The 18,647-nt window shown below is 36.7% G+C and overlaps 1 protein-coding gene across 1 annotated transcript in view; it reads left to right on the top strand.

Annotated features, from left to right (window-relative positions):
• SESTD1 (SEC14 and spectrin domain containing 1) overlaps window positions 1-18,647 on the top strand; it is a gene marked incomplete at its 3' end in the record, with an annotated part of 86,806 nt that overhangs the window by 60,877 nt on the left and 7,282 nt on the right. Inside the window, exons 9-13 of the mRNA XM_079710496.1 lie at window positions 4,615-4,737; window positions 12,730-12,924; window positions 13,449-13,563; window positions 15,021-15,180; window positions 18,381-18,462. Of these exons, the coding sequence (XP_079566622.1) occupies window positions 4,615-4,737; window positions 12,730-12,924; window positions 13,449-13,563; window positions 15,021-15,180; window positions 18,381-18,462 (675 nt within the window). The remainder of the gene's footprint in view (window positions 1-4,614; window positions 4,738-12,729; window positions 12,925-13,448; window positions 13,564-15,020; window positions 15,181-18,380; window positions 18,463-18,647) is intronic.

The following is an 18,647-nucleotide window of genomic DNA, read 5'->3' as shown; positions in this document are numbered from 1 at the left end:
CCATGGCCGCTAAGCCTGCGCGTCCGGAGCCTGTGCTCTGCAACGGAGAGGCCACAACAGTGAGAGGCCCGCGTACCGCAGAAAAAAAAAAAAGAGAGAAAAAAAAAATTATTTTTAAATTTATAACTCTTTGAAAGTTTCCTGCTAATGAATTGTTTTTCCCCAGTTATCATGATTTATATTAACCTGCTTCTTTTGTTTCTACCATTTAAAAGTTTTCTAGAGTTTCAAAGTTTAAATTTTAAATAACGTTGCCTTACGTTTTTAAAAATAATATATAACACATTAATTAGTTAAAATTTCTGAGTTATTTTCATTCCACCCTTATTTTTAGAATTTAGACATTTTTGGTGAAATAATTTATTATATTAATTGTTTAAAATACTTAAATGCCATTGTATATCTGTTTCTATATTCATATTCGTAATATATAGTAATCAGTGAGAAGCAATTGAGTCCCCCAAAGGGAATGGAAACTTGTTTCAAAATGTTTACATGATTTCTTAAAACTTACTCTTTTTATTTCCATTTTTAAAAAGCATAGACTAAAACACTTAGGGGATTAAAAAGCATATGGGTTTTACTGTAAAATGCAGATGTGAGACATAGTTTATAAAGAGTGAATAAATAGAAGGAGCTAGGCTTTTTTCTTCAGAAAAAGTGGGGAAAGCAAACAGGCTAACAACTATTAGTATCATCTATTGTGCTTAAGTGTCTTACGTGTAATGACTGTATAATCCTGACAATAGCCCTGTACAGTAGGTAGCATTAACACCATTTCAAAGGTGATGGACCAAAGTCTTTCAACTCCTAGGAGCAGAGCCAGAATTTCAGTCATGCCTAGTGCTTCCTTAAGATGGAACTGCTCATCTGTCTCTTTTGTGAAAGAGTGATACTTTCCACAGGCCAGCAGAGACAAACAGGATCCTAGTACCCTGCCCCTCCAAATATAGCTCATACAAAAGAGTAAAGCAGAAAAAGTGGAGATGTTGAGGAACAAAACATTGTATTCTAAAGAGTACCTGGCAGTAGAGGTTTGCAGATGAATTTAGGACTCTGAAAACAGAATTTAGCAAAGAAAATCATAGCAGTTAAGCTATTCCAGTGAGTCAAAAATAATACTTGGACTTTTTTGTTTTTGAGTTTTTGCTCTTTAGTATTAAAACCTTGTAAAGAGAAGATGGAAGCTAAGAATATATTAATATTTAAGATACTAGTACATAAATGGGCACACACATAAAGAGAGAAATCCCAAAAGATCATATATTGTTAGTAAGCAAACATTCGCAATTTATTCATTCTCACTAATATTTAGAAATACACCTGAAGACATTTCTGTTTTAAACTTGGTGGAAGTATTTTAAAAGTAATAGTCAGCCATGTAGGGGGCAAAACTAAAAGCAGAAAGCCTGGTTTGGAGGCTACCACAAGGATCTAGGTAAGGCCTGAAGTAGGCTTGGAACAGGTTTATTTTGAAAGTCAAAACAACAGGATTCCAGGGGTATCAGATATGCAGGGTGTAAAAGGAAAAAAAGAAGAGTTAAGAATGACTCTAAGGGTTTTTGGTTTGAGAATATTGCTCTAAATTATAACTCTAAAATGCATAATTCATAATAATGCTCTTTAAAGTATTCTCATTATGTAGGCAGTTTCAAAATTAAAAAGAAATAGCGAGAATAATCACAAGAATGTCATCTTTATTTGAATTTGTTTGACAACTAGAAATCAATAGTGTAAGTTCAAACAGATCAAAAGTATCCAACCCCTTGGAAATGAAAACTAACTCATTTTAAAAAATGGATCAAAAGAAAAATAAACAGTTCAGTAGAAAACTTAAAACCAAAATCATCAAAATCTATAGCACGAGATGAGTCTTGAAAGATGAAAAAGAGGTCACGAAGAGAAGGGGCTGAAAAGATTTCAGGTAGGAGGACAACCCATGTCAAAGCAAGACTAGTGGGAGAACATGGCGCCCTTGGGGAGCACTAAAAGTTCAACGCAGGCTCGGTTAAAGAAGGAAATGATGAAGGATAGGCAGGGCCCCATCATCCATGGCATAGTATGGCCATGCCAGATAGCCACATTTCCTCCCGAATGTAATGCAGAACCAGTATAGGATTTCTCACTGGGAGAAATATTTAAACAAAGATGAGTATTGGGTCCTCATGAAAAGATTTTTATTTAGCATGTAGTTCTGTTTTTCCCCTCTGGTTATTAAGAAAACAATAAGTCTTGGTGTTTTTTACCAATCTATGTAAGAAGATATAAAATCCAAAAGTAGATCACGTCTACATTGTTTTCCAGGAAACTTTCCCCTAATTTTACTCAAACTTAGTATCATTCACGTAGGAACTTACCAACATTCTTTTGATCTAACCAACTTTTTTCTTAGTTACTGTTTCTAACCCACTTTTGTAATAAATATAAATGATTTCAAATTAAATGTAATCATTGCTGCATTATTTTGGTTGACTACCCACCTCATCTCTTACATTAAGCTTGAAGTAGACTGAGGGCAAGAATCCCATTTCCAGGGTTTTTTTTGGAAATGACAAAATACATTTGTTGTTAGAAAGAGATACTGTTTCTCCCGGAGCCCCCACGTGGGTGTTTCTTAATAAATTGCACTGAGAATCTCAGAAAATAAAAATAAAATAAAGCAAAAGCAGTAGTCAGTTTATATACCTTGCAAAGGTTATTCTCAGTTAAAACTTTCGTGACTTGGATGTTTCAAATAGAAACAAGTGTTTTAGGGAGTAATTTTATAATGTATACTATTAGCAATTAACATTGTATCATCACTGGACGCACGATCTCTATTGAAAATGTTTTCTAGGAAAGCAATAGAGAATTAGAGAAAAACTCTGTTGCATAACTGCTATATATATGTTCATCTTAAAATTACTTAGATGCTCAACAATAGAGAATTGGAGTTGTGAAAGCAGATATAATAGTTACTTGAGGTAGAACGTTGCTTACTTAGCTCTTAGTCGGGTGGGTTGGTTGGTTGTTCGGACAGATGAGAGGGAGCGAAGGAGGGAGGCAGGCAAGGAGGCTGGCCTTCTTAAAAAAGGGGTTTCGAGCCATTAAGATGGTAATAACTGTAGCCACAAGGAAGTGAAAAACACAGGATAGAAATTACTTGTACTCTGACAATTGGCTGCAGCACTTAAATCTGGAGTAACATGAAAATGCAGTGCATGTGAAAAATTAATGGAAGGAAACACACACGATTTTTCCCTATGATGTGGTACTTTTATATGATTATTTAAATTACATAAACTCTTAGATTTTAAATATGTTTTACCCTGGTAATAACTATGGAATGCACTGTGGGTCTGTGATAAGGTAAGCCTGTCTATCCACTGAGTCTCTAATATTATGCTGCACAGACATCCTCATTCACTTCTTGGGACCTATCCTAAGTTTGGCTGTTGTTGACTTCCTGATTGTAATTTAGCTTGATAAATAATAATTCAGCTTGGTAAAGCTGGGCAATATTTTTTTCTGTTAGAATTACTTCACTGTGTCTGTGTAGTTTTAGAGTATGTATGTTTGTGGGTAGAGAAAACAAAACCCTTTCTTCTGCATGAGAATTTGATCTTTGCTTAACTATCTAGGTCTGTTCCCTTGAAAACCTGATAAAAATGCCAACTGTGTTACCAAGGGACATTGCTTGTAGTAAAAATTATTCTGGCTCTGGACTGGGAGAACTCTTAGTACTTGGTGGAAGGCATAACTTCGGGCATCTTGGAGCTCAGTGACTTTTATAATGGGCATGATGCCTGTGTGGTGTGAGGTTTTGATGCCAGTGTGTCTCCTGTATCTGTCCCATATGGATCTCATCTCCTGAACTGTTGGACCCGGCAGAAGAGAAACACCCAGTGCTGCTACCCTGGCAGACTGTAGTCCCTAACCTTCATCCTTCTGAGTAGACTTGGTGCCAGGGGGACTTCAGATGGTCTTGTGGGTCTGAATGTTTGGCTGATCCTAAGAAGACCCCCTAGAGGGTACTGTAGTAGTATAATTCTACAGTTTTTAATTTTCTTTTCAAAGTGAGAAAAATAGTATTTTAACTTTATATCAGTTAATTGATTCTGTTTTATGAGTGCTTTGGAAGGAACTTTAGAGTATGAGTCAGGACACATGGCTTTTAGTCCTAGTTTTTTAATAATGAATTATGTTACCGTGAACAAGTCACTTAATCTCTCTGAAACTCAGTTTTCTTAAGTATTAGATAAGAAATTTGACCAATGTCATTTCTGGTGTCCCTTCCAATTCTAAATCCTATAGTTCTCTAATTTTTTTATCATCTTAAGTTAATTTTTAAGCCTCTCTTATGGGAGCATGTCATATTTCTTTTAGCCTGGCAGGTGATCAGATAGCTGAAAGCCTAAGGTGCTGTAGTGTACATTTTATCAAATTTAGGTTTTGGAAAAGTTGTCACATTATAGCTGTATAGTTCCCAGAAGAAACGTTTACTGCCTATACAATAGAATTTAAAGAATTTAAATTAAAAATACTCGAGGAACTTTGGGAAGGGAAAACCAATTAGAATGAAAGTTTGAAAAGTTTTTGATTATTTTAAAATTTCATCTCAACTTCCGTTCATAGGTTGTGAACTGGCTTGAAGGGCCTGGATCAGAACAGCTGAGAGCCCAGTGGGGGATTGGAGACTCCATTCGGGCTTCCCAAGCCCTACAGCAGAAGCACGAAGAGATCGAGAGCCAGCACAGTGTGAGAGGCTTTTTCCTCTGCAAGTTACAGAGCTATTATTAATGTGCATAATTAATAGCATGTGTGGTAGTAAGTGATAAGTTGCTGTACACCTTGGTTTAGGGGCATAAAGTACAGTATGTTTAATGGCTATCAAGTACATTTTGACCCCTTAGTACATACTCATTAGAAGTTTGGTTTTGGTTTTGTCTCCAGTATAGCTTAATTATATATTTTTATAGAAACACAATTCATGTGAAATTTTAAAAACTACTGTAACAGAAGAAAGAATGATAGTACAAAAATACAACCTTTATCTAGTCCTGAATTTAAAAAGTATAACCTCAGGTACAGGAGTTGTAAGTTAAATACAAAGTATTCAGGGTATTTTTCAGCATAAAAGGAAAAACCATTATGTTGGAACCTGTGAAACGCATAAAATATATAGATTTTTCAATTATGGAATTTCATATTTAAGTCTCTTACAAGTACTAACTAGGAAAATTGCAAAGATAATATATATACAGTTGGCCCCTCCGTATCCACAGGTTCCACGCACATCCAAGGATTCAACCAACCAGAGATTGAAAATATTCAGAAAAAAAAATTCCATGAAGTTCTAAAAGGCAAAACTTGAATTGCGCTGTTTTAACCAATAGGTGGCACTGCACTGTCACCTTGAGAATAGGTTGTTTGCTGCAGGACGCGTGTATCAGCTTATGATTTTTAAGACGTTCTAATATTTTATTAAAAGTTTTCTCTTTGTAAATAAAAGTCAACACTTTAAAGCCTATTTTGGAATTGTTCAGGTCTTATGAAACTATAATGACAAATTTCTAGTGTATTGATTGCTTAATATGGGTAGAATTTGGAGAAACTTTTAATATACCATTTTGTGTTAAAGCACTCTGTCAAGTATTAAATTTTAGATTCTTTATAAAACCATAATTCAGAAATAAAGCTAAAAATAAACCCAAATTGATTAGGATATTCAATGCTAATATATAGAAAATGAAAATGCTACTAATATATAGTTCTTTGTCAAGGAGTGGCAATGAGAAGTTTCCTTGGTTTTTGAATAGTAGGGAAGCACAACAGAAAGAATATTAAGGTGTATGAAAATGATTATAATAACTTAAAATAATTTTTAAAGTATTTTAATCCAGTAATCTTACTTTAGCTTTTAGGTGGAGGTAGGTGAGCGGTAGGAAAAGCACAGAATAGGAAGGTGCAGAAGCATAAATCTCTGAAGTTGCTTTAGATTCTGTCAGTGTCTCCCCATCCCACAGTACTGACTTCTGGTCTCCGAGGAGAATACTGGTGTGTTGTGCCTTATAGTAAGCAAAACAGGTCTGCATAAAGAATCAAGACCCCATTTCTTCCTAAGGTATTAGCCTAAGTGTGTTGGCAGTGTTTCTTTCCTCCTAGATTGAGATTCCTATATCATAGTATAAAGTATAAATACCCATCATTTCACCAACTGTGCATCACCACCAATTCACATACATTTCCAGTGTCCGTCCTGATGACTGCTCTTGCCTGGTATGTGAACATCCAGGTTCATTTCTTATCTACCATCTTAATCCAAATCCCATATCTTGGTGGTGGATTGTTTTTTTAAGTTTGTTTTTGTTTCTGTGCGTGTGTGTGTGTGTGTGTGTGTGTGTGTGTGTGTTTCGGGGGGGGGTGGGGCTAGAAATAATCATTTTCTATACAGTTAAATGTTTTTGAGAGGTAAACCAGAGAATGACCATAACTGAACTGAATGCAGCCTGTTCATCTGAGGTTCTATAAATTTTATGTTCCCCAATTTCCTAGGAAGGAACATTTTGATTAAAATGTGTGTGTGTGTGTGTGTGTGTGTGTGTGTGTGTGTGTGTGTGTGTGTGTATGATTTTTTTCCCCACATCCCAGAGAGACTGATTATTTCTCTGTGACAACATCAGTTCTACTTTCAGGTGTTAATTTCATGAGACATACGAGTTCTTAAATTGTTTGCATCTCTGGTCTGGTTATTAGGGCCTATAGTTTGCAAGTTTAAACCAGGAAAAAAAAGTCAGCTTGAGGATGGTAGTTCTTAACCCTTAATGGTCATGAGAGTCACCTGATGTGTTTGTTAAAAGGCCTGTGGCAGAGCCCCACCCCCACAGACTCTGATTTGGTAGGTCGGGGGGCGCTTAGGTATTTTTAATAAGCACCCCAGGTGATCTGATGTAGAGAGTTCTCACTGCAAGAAATTATATCTCAGGTCTTTTATCCTTTAGTTTACTATTTTTCTCTGAATCACTGTTATTACTTCTTCAAAGAATTAGACCAACTTATTTAGAGCATTAACTAAATTTGTAAGTACTATAGATAAGACTGTGAAATCCCTTTCTATTTAGAACACAACAGTGATCGTTTTCTCAGGCAATATTTTCTGCTTTAAATCAGTCAGTCTCCATTAAGCTTTATAATCACTGTGTGGTTAGAAAGTATTTTACATAAATTGGGACTTGAGCATGGCTGGAATTTGGAATCCCTGGCACCAATCCCCCAAGGACACGGAGGGACAGCTGTAGAGAACAGGTTTTCTCAACCTTGGCATTATTGATTTATTTATTGATAAATCTTTGTTGTAGGGACTGTCCTGTGATCGTAGGTATTTAGCAGTATCATTGGCCTCTACCCACTAGGTGCAGTAACATCCCTCCCTCCCAGTTGTGACAGCCAGAAATGTCTCTAAATATAGCAAAATGTTCTCTAGGGAGCAAAATCGCCACCAGTTGAACATACTGCTGTAAAGAAAGAAAAAGATTCTGAGAGATTAAGTGACTTGATGAAGATCACACCCTTAGGAAGGAAAAAGACCTTGAGTCTGTCTTTCAAGTCTAGTGTTCTTTGCATTACGTATGACTACATCATCTCTGTAATCATACTCAAAAATTCCATAGTAGTTCAGGCAATAAGACAATATGACAAATTAGGGAAACCCAAGTTTTAGGTACAGGGCATAAGAGAGACCACATTTGGAACAGTACCTGTTACCTACCTAATTTAATGTCAATAAATCTACGATACCTAATATAAAAAGTGTTTTATATGTTCACTCAGTACATGCTAGTAGGGCACATACTAAATGTCACTTGTTGTTCTGGGCTCTTGAGAATATAGCACTGTCTTATCATACGGAACTTACATTCAAGTTGAGGAAAGAGGGAGTGGAGAGCAATATAGGTAAGGCTTTTTGGAAGGGCCTCTCTGAGCAGATGACATTTAATCAGAGACCTTGAAATGATATGAAGGAGTAATCCAAGCAAAGGGCAATTCAGATCGAGGACACAGCAGTAGAAACACTCTGTGGCAGGAGCTTACTTGCCATGATAGAGGAACAGCAGGTACGTTGGCAGTGTTGGAGTGCAGTGAGCCAGATAGGGAGTCAGGGGCCAAAACATGTCATGTGAGTTTAGCCCAGAAAAAGGAACTTCAAGTTTGTTTTAAATATTATGTGAAATCATTGGAGAAGTATTTGAGCAGATAATTGATTTATGTTTTTAAAAGATCACCAGCTATTGTATAGGGGATAGGGAGTAGGGACAAACAGTAAATAGGAAGACAGGAAGCTAACAGAATGGAGGCAGCAGAAGTGGTGAGAAGTTGTCAGGCTTACGAGGTTGAGCCGGCAGGACTGGCTCTTGGAGGAGTCATGTGTTTAGCCTTAATGACTATTCAGGTGGGGAAGACTGAGAGAAGTAGGTTTGGGAGGCTGGAGAATCAGTGTCTGGGGAAGAGGTCAAGGTTGAAGATATTATTAGTCTATAGATGTTACTTAAAGGCATGGGACAAGATGAAATCATCCAAACCCAATGAGTATTGGTTTAGAAGAAAAGAGCCTTTGGAAAGCTGAACCCTGGGTCACTCCTAAATTTAGAGGGCAAGGAGAGGAAGGAGAGCCAGCAGAAGAGGCCGAAAAGGATCTGTGTGGCTCAGGAAAGAAGTGAAAAAGGAGGGGGAGGTGGTCACCTTTGTTAAAATCAACTGAGAGGTCCAATAAGATAAAGACTGAGATTTTTTTATAAGAGTGGGAAGGACAAAATCCCGATCAGAGTGAATTAAAAAAAGAATAAGAAATAAGATAGAGTGAATATAACGATCTCCTTTAAGGGAAGGTTTTTTATCTTTAATTTACATCTATTAAAATGCACATATCTTAAGTATATATTTTGTTTTTTAGTAGAAGATGCAGTTTATTTGTACGCTGATGGGAATAATCCAGTTGAAAAGAGAAGATAATTGCAAGAGCAAAGCCTTGCATAGGCAGCAGAGGTTAGTCTATAGAGTGCAGTGGAGCAGTTGGCTTTAGAATCAGGCAGAGTTCCTTCATTATTTTAGCAGAGAAGACAGAGCCTAGGGCTACAGAAGCACGGAAGGTCATAGATTTGTCTGTGAGAGGATGAAAGAGTTCTCTTCTGATGGTGTTGTAGTGAATTATGAAGTTGGATTTTTGGCTAGAGTGAAGAGGTGAAAGGGAGTTGGATATTTAAGAAGTGAAAAAAACATATCATAAGAATAGGGAGGTGAAATAAGTAGAGAAATACAACAGGGTTTCTGAAGGCCCATTTGAGGTTATTTGGTCACAACTTTAAAAAGACACCTATCCACATAGCTGATTTGATCCAGCCACCTTCAGCTGCTGGAAGCACACAGCAGGTAGAGAAACCAGGTCTGAGGTTTTGTTTGTTCAAATAGAAGTACAGTTAATACACAATATTATATAAGTCTCAGGTGTACAATATAGTGATTCACAGTTTTTAAAGGTTATACTCCATTTATAGCTATTATAAAATATTGGCTATATTCCCCATGTTGTACAGTATATCCTTGTGACTTATTTTATACCTAATAGTTTGTACCTCTTAATCCCCACCCCCTATCTTACCCTCCCCCCACTTCCTCTCCCCACTGGTAACCACTAGTTTGTTCTCTGTATCTATGAGTTTGCATCTTTTTTATTATATTTTCTAGTTTGTTGTATTTTTTTAGATTCCACATTTATATGGATTATCATACAGTATCATATAGATTTATCTTTTTCTGACTTATTTCACTTAGCATAATGTCCTCTAAGTCCATTCATGTTGCTAAAAATGTCAACATTTTGTTCTTTTTTATGGCTGAGTAGTAGTCCATTGTGTGTGTGTGTGTGTGTGTGTGTGTGTGTGTGTGTGTATTCCACATCTTCTTTATCCATTCATTTGTATATGGACACTTAGATTGATTTTATATTTTAACTATTGTAAATAGTGCTGCTATGAACATTGGGGTACATGTATCTTTTTGAATTAGCGTTTTGGGTTTTTTTTTGGGTATAAACCCAGGAGTAGAATTGCTGGGTCATATGTTAGTTCTATTTTTAGTTTTTCGATAAACCTTCATACTCTTTTCCACAGTGGCTGCACCAATTTACATTCCCACCAATAGTGTACAAGGGTTCCCTTTTCTCCAGATCCTTGCCAACATTTGTTGTTTGTGTTCCTTTTGATGACAGCCATTCTGACAGGTGTGAGGTGACAGGTGTGAGGTGGTATCTCACTGTGGTTTTGATTTGAGTCTCCCTGACGATTAGTAATGTTGAGAATCTTTTCATGTGCCTGTTGGCCATCTGTATGTCTTCTTTGGAAAAATGTCTGTTCAGGTCTTCTGCCCATTTTTTAATCAGGCTATTTATTTTTTTGATGTTGAGTTACATTGGCTGTTTATGTAGTTTGGATATTAACCCCTTATTTTTCATATCATTTCCAAATACTTTCTCCCATTGAGTAGGTTGTAATTTTTGTTGGTTTACTTTTTTGTGAAAAAGCTTTTATGTTTCATTAGGTCCCATTTGTTTATTTTTGCTTTTATTTCCTTTGCTTTAGGAAACAGATCCAAAAAAATATTGCTGCGATTCATGTCAAAGAGTGTTCTGCCTGTGTTTTCCTCTAGGAGTTTTATAGTATCTGGTCTTACATTTAGGTCATTAATCCATTTTGAGTTTATTTTTGTATATGGTATTAGAGAATGTTCTAATTATATTCTTTTACATGTAGCTGTCTAGTTCTCCCAGCACCACTTATTGAGGAGACCGTCTTCTCTCCATCATGTATTCTTGTCTCCTTTGTCACAGATTGACCACAAGAGCATGAGTTTATTTCTGGGCTCTCTATTCTGTTCCATTCATCTATGGGTCTTTTTTTGTGCCAGTACCATACTGTTTTAATTACTGTAGCTTTGCATTCTGAAGTCAAGGAGGCTGATTGCTCCAGCTCTGTTTTTCTTTCCCAAGATTGTTTTGGCTGTTTGGGTTCTTTTGTGTTTCCATACAAATTTTAAAATTATTTGTTCTAGTTCTGTGAAAAATCCTATTGGTACTTTGATAGGGATTGCACTGAATCTGTAGGTTGCCTTGGGTAGTGTGGTCATTTAAACAATATTAATTCTTCCAATCCAAGAATATGGTACATCTTTCTATCTGTGTCGTCTTCAACTTCTTTCATCAGTGTCTTATAGTTTTCCGAGTACAGGTCTGTTACCTCCTTAGGTAGGTTTATTCATAGGTATTTTATTCTTTTTGATACAATGGTAAATGGGATTGTTTCCTTAATTTCTCTTTCTGATAGTTTGTTTTTAGTGTATAGAAGTGCAACAGATTTCTGTAATCAATTTCATATCTTGCAACTTTACTGAATTCATTGATGAGCTCTAGTAGTTTTCTGGTGGTGTCCTTAGGATAGTCTATGTATAGTATCATGTCACCTGCAAACAGTGACAGTTTTACTTCTTCTTTTCCAATTTGGATTCCTTTTATTTCTTTTTCTTCTCTGATTGCTGTGGCTAGGACTTCCAAAACTGTTTTGAATAAAAGTGGTGAGAATGAGCATCCTTGTCTTGTTCTTGATCTCAGAGGAAATGCTTTCAGCTTTTCACCATTGAGTATGATGTTAGCTGTGAGTTTTTCATATATGACCTTTATTATGCTGAGGTTTGTCTCCTCTGTGCCCACTTTCTGGAGAGTTTTTCTCATAAATGGATGCTTTTTCTGCATCTGTTCTTCATTTTTGACAGGTGAATCTGATGGAAGGAAAGAGAACAGGGCGTGAGCATGGGTTGTGCCCTGGGAGGTGGTTATAGCCTCTGACAAAGGGTAGAAGGGAGGACATGAGGCTCCTGAGTGCTGGACAGTAGAACGTGCTGAGATCAATGGATTGGTGGACCTCATGGGGCTGTAGGAGCAGGCATACTAAAGGATGTAAATTGGAGAGTCAGCAACTGGTGATCAGAGAATGGGATTCTTGACATTAAGATTTGGGGGCTGTATAGTAGTATATGATAATGACAAAATTTTGTGTCTATTGGAGTAGGTAGCTGAGGTGGGGTGAGGACAGGATAGTTGGAAGTGAGGGAGGCAGTCAAGGAACTAAGAGTTCAGTGTTGATTGGATGTCTACACAGTGGAAGTGAGGAAGAAGACTGGCACTGAGAGGAAGTTCAGGGAAGTCCGCTAGCTCTGAGATGAGGGCACGCAACAGAAAAGGTTGGCAGGAAGTAATCCGACTACATGCATTTCACTGGAGATGTGGTTTTTGAGAGAAGGAGCAGAAGAAATGGTTTGGAAAGAGTAATGAGGGGTGAGGCAGCCATCTCCCCCACTTCCAGGCTTGTGGTAGGCTGGCTGTACAAGCAAAAACAGCCATCAGAAGGGCTGCAGAGCTAACTGCTTCCTCTGAGCGTGACAGGTTTCACATACAACAAGAAAGAGAAGGGGACGTTTAGAGGCCAGGATGAGCAAATAGATCCTGCTATTGGCAGGAGTGAATTCCAGGGATCGCAGGGGAAGGATTTGGGTGCCGGGCACTTTTCATCCTCAATTTAAATAATTTTGCTTTAGAAAACTCTCATATATGTTACTCAGTATGTCTGGAGATATTGTAAAATGTAATGTATTCTTCAGGAACTGATTTGATCCTTAATTTACTTTACAACCTCTATATTACAGGAATGGTTTGCAGTTTATGTGGAACTTAATCAGCAAATTGCAGCACTCTTAAATGCTGGGGATGAGGAAGATCTTGTGGAACTGAAGTCGCTGCAGCAACAACTTAGTGATGTTTGTTATCGACAGGCCAGTCAGCTGGAATTTAGGCAGAATCTCTTACAAGCAGCTCTTGAATTTCATGGTGTTGCCCAAGATGTAAGTGTCTACTCTGATTGCTTTTCTTTTCTTCAAATTATCTGAATACTTATCTGCACATCATTTTTGCAGGTTTGCATGTCTCCTAATTATTTTTCTGGAACAGTAAAATTTACTGGTGGGGGAAATAAGATACACTTCTTTGATTTTTTAAAAAATTTTAAGTCATTCTGCATGCAACTAAACTTTTTTGTGTGTGTCTAAATAGAGTGTCCCAACCTCTTAGATATATTTCATTTGGATAGTTTTTCAATCTTCATGCTTTATAACATAGATTGAAATGGAAGTTTCAATACTTTTTAACATTCTGCTGACCTGGACATACTTTGTCTTCCTGGTGCATGCATCTGTGTGTTCTGTCATTCACATAACATGTATTCTAATTATTTGTCCTTGTCTTTTAACTGCAGAGTCTTTTTCAAGTATAATTGTGATAACCTCATTAGATATAAACCTCATTAATCATTAAACACTTTAGATGCTGATTACATCAGGGTTATCTCTTTGGTGTCCCTCTGCTTTAGTTGTCTCAGCAGTTGGATGGCTTATTAGGGATGTTGTGCGTAGATGTAGCACCAGCTGATGGAGCATCGATTCAGCAAACTTTAAAACTGCTTGAAGAGAAGCTGAAAAGTGTTGGTAAGCAGATTTTAAAAATGCTGAAACATAAGGGTTCTTTTTTTAAAAAATATCACTACCATGGTTAGACAAGTCAACTTACACTGATCTAATTATAATTATTTACAGGGACCATAGGAAAAAATGGTATAAAAAAGGCTTTATCCCCTTAAAGGGTGTAATTTATGCTACAGTTTTTATTTTTCATTGTTGGTCAGTCACCCTTCCTTCACAGGGCCTTTAGCCTTTCTTATTTACCCAGCCGAATCTACAGGTGCTATGTCTTGCATATTCTATGAACAGTTATTTGTAGTGCATGCATAAACTGTAATTAGCTGTGAAGTGTTCTGTGGTAAACCCTGTATGCCCCAAACTGTGTTTTATGCAATGATTTTTGTTGTTGCTATATAGCCTAACCTTGTGAAAAAATAGTTGGTTTGGTTCTGTGCATTTGTTTCTCCAAACTGGGAATACTGCCAAGGTTACATACTCTCCAAGGAGAGGATGGTCCAATTTCATTAAGTTAGTACCCTTACTTGACACCAAGGCTTTTTACATTTTACTACAGTAGGAAATACAGTGAATTTCCTTAAGATGTGACTGGGAGAGGTGGATAGTGGATGTGAAAATGGGAGGGGGGGGTTGTATTGAGTGGGACAGGAGGGCAAAGGAGAATGGAGGAGAGGAAAGCAGTAACTTAAGGCAGAGATTTAGTGGAAAATGGTGACATGTGATTGAACCAATTTAATTAATTTTGAAAAGGACTTGAGGGAATGGGTTTGAAAAATCACGTTTGTATTGGCATTTTACTTGCTTATAGTCTTCGTTATTTTTAACAGATGATATGAGTAATACATGTTTAGTATTTAATATGCCAAATGAAATTTATTTTAAAATGTCACAAGTTTTCTTAAACCATATTTTTCTTTTAAAAATGCTAAAAGAATTCTGGTATATGTACCTAATTTAGAGTCTTGTAAACATATCCTAAGTGTTGCTTCTCGTTGGGTGTAAGCTGGACAGCGCCTATACTCAAAATGTTCAGTGTCCTTTACAGTGAGAATACATTGCTTGAATGTTTTAATGTCTTGTAACTCATACATTTTTTGAACAGAATATTTGCCTTGTTCTCCTAAAAATTGGACTACATAAAAACAGAAAGGAAAAAATTGAAAATCTTATCAAAATAGAAATTCTCACACTTCCTATTTGCAGTTTTGAAAAGTAATTGTTATCTGTGGAAATTCACCTTTTGGAAATTCTCTTTAGGGAGAATTTGAATGAGAGGGAGCTCCAGTTTGAGCCACATTTAAAGGGGTTTTATTGATCGAAATATTCAGAGGGCTCCACCCCATAGTAGTTTAATGTACAAAGTTGTTATACTTGGAATCCAAGTATAGTATCTGCTGAGAGGATTTACTTAAGGGAGGGAAAGCTTCTCTGGTTTAAGAGATTAAATATAGTAACTTTTGTTTTAGATGTAGGATTGCAAGGTTTGCGTGAAAAAGGTCAAGGTCTTCTGGATCAGATCTCCAATCAGGCATCCTGGGCCTATGGAAAGGATGTAACCATTGAAAATAAAGAAAATGTGGACCACATACAAGGAGTGATGGAAGATATGCAGCTTAGGAAACAAAGGCAAAGTTTGACTGTTCATGTTAATTTTTGCTAAGACAACCTAATATTAATTAAAATGAAAAGTGATGTAATTATATTTTCCATACAAAGTAAAAATTCTTACCTGTTACATAGTAGGCATGTAGTAGGTTTTTGGTGAATGTAATGATTATTGTATATAATTGTACTAACAAATAATGGCAGTTTGTTCAATTAATGGGTACATTTTCCCTTTTTACTCAGTGGTAAAAATTTCAGTTCCGCTCAAGTACATCACATTCCATATCCCCAGTGTAGCCTATGACTCTTCTATCTTTTAAGAAAACTCTTTTTGGAGAATTTTGCTTTTCCATTTTCATTTAGTTTAGAGTTGCTATTAAATCTGTCATTTACATTGATGTGTTTCTTCATCTAAATGTCTCAGAAATTTTCATGCATCCATTGTTCTCATATTTGCTGTAGAAGGATTAGACAGTAAACTCTGGGTAAGATGATGTTTAGTTTCCTTTGATGTAGAACTAGGAATTTAAAGGGTTCTTTGAAAACTCAGTTTGCAATAGCAATTGCAGAGTATTGCAAAGTAAAGGATTAAATTAACATATGCTAGTATATATAGGCTAGCACGGTTGTGTGAAATCCTTGTACACTTAGAAATTCTAAGGTCATCAACAAAAACCTCACAGAAACTCTTCCCCTACATCACAGAGAGAATAGTCATTAGACAGAAATTCCTTCTATCCTCATATCTGCAAACGTATCCATTTCATTATTTATTCTCATCACAAGTCTGCTCTTATCAAAGCCGTGTGTCCCCGTCATCTTCTCACTCCGTCAATTCCCATTCTCTGCTCTGATCCCTGCCTTTCATTTAAATGCTTAAATCTCTCCTATTAAAAAAAAATTAGACAACTACACACATGCATATACCTTCAACCCTTTGTCTTCTAGCCCTAGAATTCTCCTTCCTGACAGCTGTCATTGATGGTCTAATCTGCACTCATACTTCCTCACTGCTTCTAGTTACTTTTCATCGCTTCTCAGTCTCTATTCTCCCCTCACCATCTCACTGGACCTACTCTTACTGATGTCACAAGTGACTTTGTAATTGCCATGTGTAACAAATGCTTGATCTTGCTCAAAATGCAGGGAATACTTTTGGTCCTGACGTTGCTTGACCACTCTGAATAGAATTAGGCACAAATGACTTTTTCTTTCTTCTTGAAACTTCCTGACAACCTGTCTTCTTTGAAAACACCCTTATGAGTCTCCTCCTGGCACTCTGTTTCTTCTTGGTTTTCTTCAGTGATTTCTTGTCCTCTAGCTAATTTCACTGCTTTCAGGGTTTGTTCTGAGGCCAAATTCTCTTCTCACTCTTTGTCTTCTCCCTACTTTAATGACTTTCTTTAATATGACCGTGATTGAGCAGTTATGACTCTGACCCAGACCCTTCTCCTGTATGTTAGACCCGTAGTTCCTCTTACTTACTGAATGTCTCCACCTGGATGCCCCATACACTACTCAAAAAAACTAATATGGACAGATCAGAATCATTCTCCTCCAAAACTTGGCTCTTCTCCTTTAGTTTCCTATCCAGGTTCAAAATACCATCAGCTACCAAACTTGGAGTTTATCCCAAGAATTTCTTAAAATCCTTACTCTTCCTCATCCCTTACAGCCTAATCAGATGCCCAAGTTCTGCTGTCTCTGAATCAGGAACACTTCTTTCTTCCCGATCTTAGCTGCCTCTGGCATTGCTCGTCTACAGTCTGTCGCGCAAGAGCGCAGTCTTTTGTAAAGCGCACATCTAATCCCCAACTTCCTCGTATAAACCCCTCTCAGTGACTTCCTATTTTCTCAGATGAAGTTCAGTCTCCTTGGAATAGTGTAGGAGACCCTTCATAATCCAATCCTGCGTGATCTTACCTCCTTTAATTTTTCTACAAAACCACACACTTGTTTTCACTTTCCTGAACGCATCATGCTATTTCATGCATCCATGACTTAGAATACGTCTTTCCTTGTTTTCTGCCTAGTGGATTCCTACTTATTCTTTAAGACTCAGGGGTACTTATCCTTGGAAACCTTTTTAGATTTCCAAGGCAAGTTTGTTACTTGTTCCTCCCTGTTCTCATACAGCTCCGCAGTAGTGTTTGTCACATTGTTTATTTAAAAGTCCATCTCCCCAAATGAGACCATCATCTTAATAGTAGAAACCATGTCTTATCCGTTTCAAGCACATTATTCAAACCTGACAATAGGTGTTGAATATGTGTATGATATCATCTTCATCACTGAAGTGTCTTACATTGTCTTTTAGCTTCAAATTGTAAAAATACTTATCATGATTACGTCCCTTCAGTCCCCTGTAGAATTGTTTAACCGAGTTGCATTTTAACAATATGTTATGGGCTTTTGTTGAGGGCATCCTTATAAAAAATAGCCTTGTGACAATGACTTACCTATTGTTATCAAGTTCCCTTAAGAATATCAACTATAGTGGAGTCCAGTGCCTCGTGGGTAGCTTGTTATTGGTATTTGGTACTGCAGTGAGTTTCCACCTTCCCATCTAAAGTTCATGGAATTGCATGGGAATGAAGGGAATCAGAATGAAGGGATCAGAGCTGAGCTAGATCAAGTCAGCTTAAAATTGTAATCTGTATATTATCCAGGCAGACCACAGTAAAATTTAAGAATACTCTGAATTGTGTTTCTCTCCACCCAGAGATCAACAGAATTTTTTTTCTTTCTTAAGAACATAGATGGAGGTTTTTTAAAATTCAAAATTAGATATTACTCTGGGTAATGTGTAATGTAATGAAAAGCTTTATTTTTTTTTATTCCCTTGGAGCATCATTCTCTACATTAGTATTTTAGAAGCGTTACATTTTTATCTTTGGAGGTTGTTTAATGTTAATTGGCAGTTGATATTGCTTCTGGTTTTAGTGTACTGCTGTGTTTGTGCTTTGCTTCAGTATTTTGCAGAATCCATACTATACTCAGAAGGGTTTGTGATTTAGTACTATTTCAGGTATTTTAAGGTTTTGATATAACACAGATACAGATATCCTTAAAATTCTTACAAATCAATACAAAATAGTTACAGTCTCCATAGTGTAAGACTGAGTATGTTAGTATACTGTAAAACACTTGTGCCAGATGGTGGTGTTATACTAGTTAACAACAAAACTGAAATGTCCTAAATTTATGTTTGGATTTATTAGATGTGAAGACATGGTAGATGTGCGAAGATTAAAGATGCTTCAGATGGTGCAGTTGTTTAAATGTGAAGAAGATGCTGCCCAGGTAAAGATCAATCAGGCACATTATGTACTTGTCTTTTCTTAGAAGATGGATTTCACCTAATTATAAACAAAAGTGTACTTTTCATGATCCTAAGCAAGTAAATTCATTAAGTCAGATTCTAGTTTATCCTGTCAAAATAATAAAGTTTTGTATTCCCACTTACATTACTGGTCTCATTTTTTTAA

This window comes from Hyperoodon ampullatus, assembly GCF_949752795.1.
Source record: "Hyperoodon ampullatus genome assembly, chromosome: 8".
Classification (NCBI taxonomy): domain Eukaryota; kingdom Metazoa; phylum Chordata; class Mammalia; order Artiodactyla; family Ziphiidae; genus Hyperoodon; species Hyperoodon ampullatus.
This window is presented reverse-complemented; position numbering and strand designations above follow the sequence as displayed.